This window comes from Lepus europaeus, chromosome 7 (assembly GCF_033115175.1).
Source record: "Lepus europaeus isolate LE1 chromosome 7, mLepTim1.pri, whole genome shotgun sequence".
Lineage (NCBI taxonomy): Eukaryota > Metazoa > Chordata > Mammalia > Lagomorpha > Leporidae > Lepus > Lepus europaeus.
This window is the reverse complement of record NC_084833.1, coordinates 112,915,566-112,921,235: the sequence shown is the minus strand read 5'-3', so window position 1 is coordinate 112,921,235 and position 5,670 is coordinate 112,915,566. Positions and strand designations below refer to the sequence as shown.

Below are 5,670 nucleotides of genomic sequence, written 5' to 3'. Positions count from 1 at the left end.
CAGGCGGAGTGTTAGCCTGTTGAGCCTTGGCGCCGGCCGAGGTAATGGTTTAAATAATTGGGTTTCTGTCTTCCACATGGGATATCTGTATTGGATTCCTGGTTCCTAGCTTCAAAACCAGCTAGGAGGCCTTGGAGGGTGTTTGGGGAATGAAGGAGTATCTGGAACTTCTCTTTCTCTCTCTCTGTCTTTCTGCTTGTCAAATAAATGAGTAAATTTTTTCATTAAAAATTGGCAGAATGTCCTATTAGTAGAATGTCCTATTAGTAGAAGTCATTAATTGTGAAAATTAGATGAGATAGAATAAAATCTTAACTTTTTCCCAACCAGTTACCTAAATCAATGATTTTCCTATGATGCTTTCAGTATGAGAATACATTACCCCACAGAAAAGTCTATTCCAATACAGATATTTCATAAATGTTAGAATGTTCTTTATGTATGGTTTAAATCAGGGGACCTAAACTCCCATCAATTAGTTCAAGCCTGGTGCTTTGCACCCAATAAAATAAAGTCAAAATACTCAATAAATTCAAGCAAATATTTTTAACAAATTTTGCTTACTATATTTCACTGTTTACATTAGTGTATCAATGATGGATTAAAAAATGTGGCTAGTAAGTATCTATGTTGACAAAAAATGAGATTTTGCTATGACACCTCTATTCTTGTCTCTTTTCCAAGAGTGTTTTTCTGCATTACACCCATTTTTTGGATCATTTATCATGGTTTTATCATGGGTGCACTAAGAATGGAACAATTATGGAACTTTTGAATCTTAAAATATGAGGTTACTTAGAAATCACTTACAAGAAACTCCATCAGGGTGGGCTTTGGGTCACTATTTGCTCATTTGCTTGCAACTAGTTACGTGTTCCATCCAACTCAAACCCACACCACAACTCAAACCAAAAAACTATTTAACAAATGCAAGAGTGTGGTTGCACATACAGTCCCCTGAAATTTCAATTTCTTTTATTACCATCCATGGAAGCTTCGGGTACACTCTGTGTACCCAGCACAATGAAGCTGAACATTGTTACATCTTTTTGAACTTTATCAAAGCAGAACCCAGGGGGTGGTGTTATGGTGTGGTAGGTTAAGCCTCTGCCTGTGGTGCCGGCATCCTTACGGGCACCTGTTCGAGTCCCGTCTGCTCCACTTCAATCCAGCTCTGCTTATGGCCTGGGAAAGCAGTAGAAGATGGTCCAAGTGCTTGGGCCCCTGCACCTGCGTGGGTGACCTGGAAGATGCTCCTGGCTCTTGGCTTCTGGATGGGAGCAGCTTTAGCAGTTGTGGCCATTTGGGGAATGACCCAGTGGATGGAAGACCTTTCTCTGTCTCTCAGTATGTAATTCTATGTGTTAAATAAATAAGTAAAATCTTGAAAAAACACAAAAAAGCAGAACCCAGTGTTAGCTCAGAAGACTAGATCTACTCAGGTCATGGTGCAGTGCACCTGAAATGAATGCCTCACATTGAGATGAAATTATTCCCTTAAGTTCAAGTCCAAAATCATATCCGATGATGTTTGTTAAGGTAGAAGACAGAAGGGAATTTGGAAAAGCCACTTGAACTTCATTTCTTCCATGATTACATTATTGCATGGCAATAAAAATAATATCCATCTCACATAATTTTTGTCAAGATCAAATCAGATGGCTTACATAAAGGTTATTTATAGCCCGTAAAGAGCTGGCTTTATTTATTCATAACCTGCACAGGGAATAGACACAGTAGCATACATATAGATAGATGCACAGAGAAACACAGCCTTCATATGGATATTTTACTCAGCTTGGACCTTCTCTGTAAGGTGCTACCCTTGCTGAGTGGCTTTGATTGGTTCTAGAGGAAGGCATATGAAAAAACACATTTGAGAGCATGTTACATGTGGAACTTTCCAGGTTCCCCCCTCTCTACTTAGGAGTCCTCCTCTCTGTGTGTCCTTATTTCTCTTTCTGTGTGCAAATCTTGTCAGCTGCTTGGTGTCCCCTCCAGTACCCTGCATTTCGGTGTCTGCAGCATCTGTGCTGGATGGAGTCAGTGACGCTGTACTTCCTGGAAGCCTCCGAGTCTCCGTAATGCTGCCTTCATCTCTTTGTTGCGGAGTGTGTAGATGATGGGGTTAAGCAGTGGAGTGACAACAGTGTAGAAAACAGCTACCACCCCATCCAGGGGCTCCTGCGAGCCAGGGCGCAGGTAAATGAAGGTGCAGGGCACATAGTAGACAATGACAACAGTGAGGTGGGCAGCACAGGTAGAGAAGGCATTGCGGCGCCCTTCTGCAGACCGGATTCGCAAGATGGCAGCCACTATGTAGCCATAGGAAGTGAGGATGAGGATAAAGCAGGTGAGAGCCAGGAAGCCAATATCCACAAACGTGACCAGCTCATTAATGGTGGTGTCAGCACAGGCGAGGCGCAGCATGGCAGGGATGTCACAGAAGAAGTAGTCAACATGGTTTGGGCCACAGAAAGGCAGCCGGAACATGAAACTTGTTTGGAAAAGTGAGTGGATGGTCCCTCCTAACCAGGTGCCCAAAGCCAAGTAGTTACAGACACTGCGGGTCGTGATGGCAAAGGCTTACAGATGGCTAGGAACCGGTCATACGCCATGAGTGTGTAAAGGAAGCATTCAGTGCAGCCCAGGAAATGGAAAGAGAAGAGTTGGATCACACACCCGCCAAAGGAGATAACCCTACTATCTAAGAGAAAGCCAGCCAGCATCTTGGGAACAATAGCACAGGAAATTGTCATGTCCAAGAAGGAGAGGTGGCATAGGAACCAGTACATGGGGCGGTGGAGCCGGATGTCGAATAAGACGATGAGGATGATCAGCCCATTGCCAGAGACAGTGAGGAGGTAGATGACAAGGAAAGCTAGAAAGAGCGGCACCCCCAGATGTGGTGGGTGGTGCAGGCCCACCAAAATGAAATAAGACACAAAAGTCTGGTTGCCACTTTGCATTTCTTTGCTGGTCACATCTGCCAAAAGAAGAAGAGATAGGACTCAGGATTCCTTTAAAATCTCTAGGCATAGCATATCCATTCTGTGTCATTTCCAAATATGGACAGAAAGAATCTCCCTCTCTCACCCTCGCTCTTCATTACTCTCTTCATCATTCTCACCTCATACTCTCCCCAGCTCTTGATTCTGAGATGCTGCTTGGTTTCAGGGAGCAGTTGTTTTCTCCAAGGTTAAAAGTAACAGACTCTGTGTTCAGTAACTGCCCTCTCCGATCTTGGTTTTGCTTTCCAATGCTTCAGCTACCCATGTAGCTATATACTGCATACACCATCTTTCCAATAATATTTGGTCTAACAGTTTATTTATAAACTGGAGACAAACATCCAAATGGTGTGCCTGGGCCACAAGGCTCAGGGGCAATACTGAAACACTCAGCAGGGTTTGGAATGGAACTGGGATCCAAGCTGGGCTCCTGCTGGGCAACAGAGCTATGGCTGCAGCTACATCTGTCGTGGATCTCTGTATCACTGTCTTCTTACCTCTCTATCTCCTTCAGTGGCACAGAGACTATCCTTCTCAGTGCTGAGTGATTTCTGGGACTTGGGACACTCTGTGCCAAGGCTAGGAAACATTTTGTGGTAGATTGAAACAATTTGTCATCGTTCATGAGTTTAAAATGCATCATGTAAATATGAAATACACAAAATTTGCTTCCCTTATATAAACAAACAAATTTTTAAAAGAAAATAAACGATCTGTCAAACTGTAGCTATAACATCCATCTCATGACACAGCTAATGCAATGCTTGGTGACTTACCAGGTGCTTCTCTGCATGGCCCAAGGAAAGTCCTAAATGACTGTGAAGCTGGGAGGGACAGAGCCTCACATTCCAGGGCTGACTTCTCCTCTGGCCACCTCTCAGCACTTCCGCTCCACAAATGTGCTAACAAAAACATTTTTTCCTTCTCCTTTGACTCCTTTAACTTGGAATGGCCTTGCTCCTTTGATGTTTAGAACACTTATACTGATCTTCCAGGATCCCATTCAGATGCCATCTACTCAGTAGCACCACCCCTTCTTTCCCCCAACTGGTCACTCATGCTGTGTAGCCTCTGAATACTTCACTGGTGGTTATGATAGGTTTACTACAAGCATGTTGACATTTGCCCTATTTGTGCCTGATTTCCTCATGAGGCTGTCAGTTCCTGGGATGTTGTCTCATTTTTCTATTCAGCCCAAGTTTGTAGCACACCTCTAAGAGAAAGTTCTCAAGTAGTACTGAGCAAATGCCTTTCCCTTTGTCTGTGTGTTCCTATTATCTAGACACTGACTGTAAGATTTTGTTAGGTAGGCATCACAATTTGGCTCCCCAAATTTTAAGAACTCCAGTTCTGAGACCAACACTACTTGATATCCATATCATTTGGGACACATCTCTTAAAATTCTTTTTTTTTTTAGTTACTATTTGATTTTATTTTGTTTTTCTTTTTTCATAAATGTGAATTTACAAAGTGCAACTTTTGTATTGTTGTGGCTTCCCCCCCACCAACCTCCCTCCCTTCCGTGGCCCTCCCATCTCCCTCTCCCTCTCCCATCCTGCCCTTTATTGAGTTTCATTTTCAATTACCTTCATATACTGAAGATCAACTTAGTATATACTAAGCGAGGATTTCAACAGGCTGCATTCACACAACCGCACAAGGTATAGGGTACTGTTCGACTAGTAGTGTTTTTAAGTTTCATATTAAAACACATTAAGGACAGAGATCCTACGTGGGGAGCATGTACCCAGTGACTCCCGTTGTTGATTTAACAATTGGCACTCTTATTTATGACGTCAGCAATCACCCCAGACTCTTGCTATGAGCTTTCTAGGCTATGGAAGTCCCTTGAGTTCACCGACTCTGAACTTGTTTAGTCAAGGCCGTATCACAGTGGAGGTTCCTTCCTCCCTTCAGAGAAAGGCGCCTCTCTCCTTGGCTTTGGCCTGTTCCTTCTGCTGGGGTCTTGTTCACCAGGATCTTTCATTTAGATTGTTTTTTTACCACCGTGTCATGGCTTTCTATGCCTGTGAGACTCTCATGGACCTTTTAGCCAGATCTGAATGTTCCAAGGGTTGATTCTGAGGCAGGGGTGCTGTTTTGGGCGTTTGCCATTCTATGAGTCTGCTGTGTGTCCTGCTTCTCCCGCAGGATCATACTCTCCCTTTTAATTCTATCCTTCATTATTTGCTTACACTGGTCTTATTTGTGAAATCTCTTAGACACATACCCTATCTTTTTGATCAGTTGTGTATTCATACTTATCACTTTACCAAGTGCGCTGGCATTGGTACTTGCCTCCTTGGTAAGATTGAGTTGAAATCCCCTGGCACATTTCTAGTTCCACCATTGGAGGTAAGTCCGTGTGAGCATGTGCCAACCTATATATCTCCTCCCTCTCTTATTCCCACTCCTATGTTTAACAGAGATCACTTTTCTGGTAATTTTAAACACCTAAGAATGATTGTGCATTGATTACAGAGTTCAACCAGTGGTCTTATGTAGAACAAACAGAGCAACAACAACAACACCACGAACAACAAAAATACTAAAAGGAATAAAATAGTAAGTTGTTCCTCAACAGTCTAGACAAGGGCTGGTCCTGTCATTGTCTCTCATAGTGTCCATTTCACTTAGCAACAACAAAGTACTGTACCT

The 5,670-nt window shown here is 43.0% G+C and overlaps 1 protein-coding gene across 1 annotated transcript; it reads right to left on the bottom strand.

The window, feature by feature from the left end:
* Positions 1–2,043: 2,043 nt before the first annotated feature.
* Positions 2,044–3,002, bottom strand: LOC133764748 (olfactory receptor 10G6-like). Its single transcript, XM_062198433.1, is given in 2 exon segments — positions 2,044–2,579; positions 2,582–3,002. Coding segments are annotated over 2 exon segments (924 nt in total). The 5' UTR covers positions 2,970–3,002.
* Between the last annotated feature and the right edge of the window lie 2,668 nt (positions 3,003–5,670).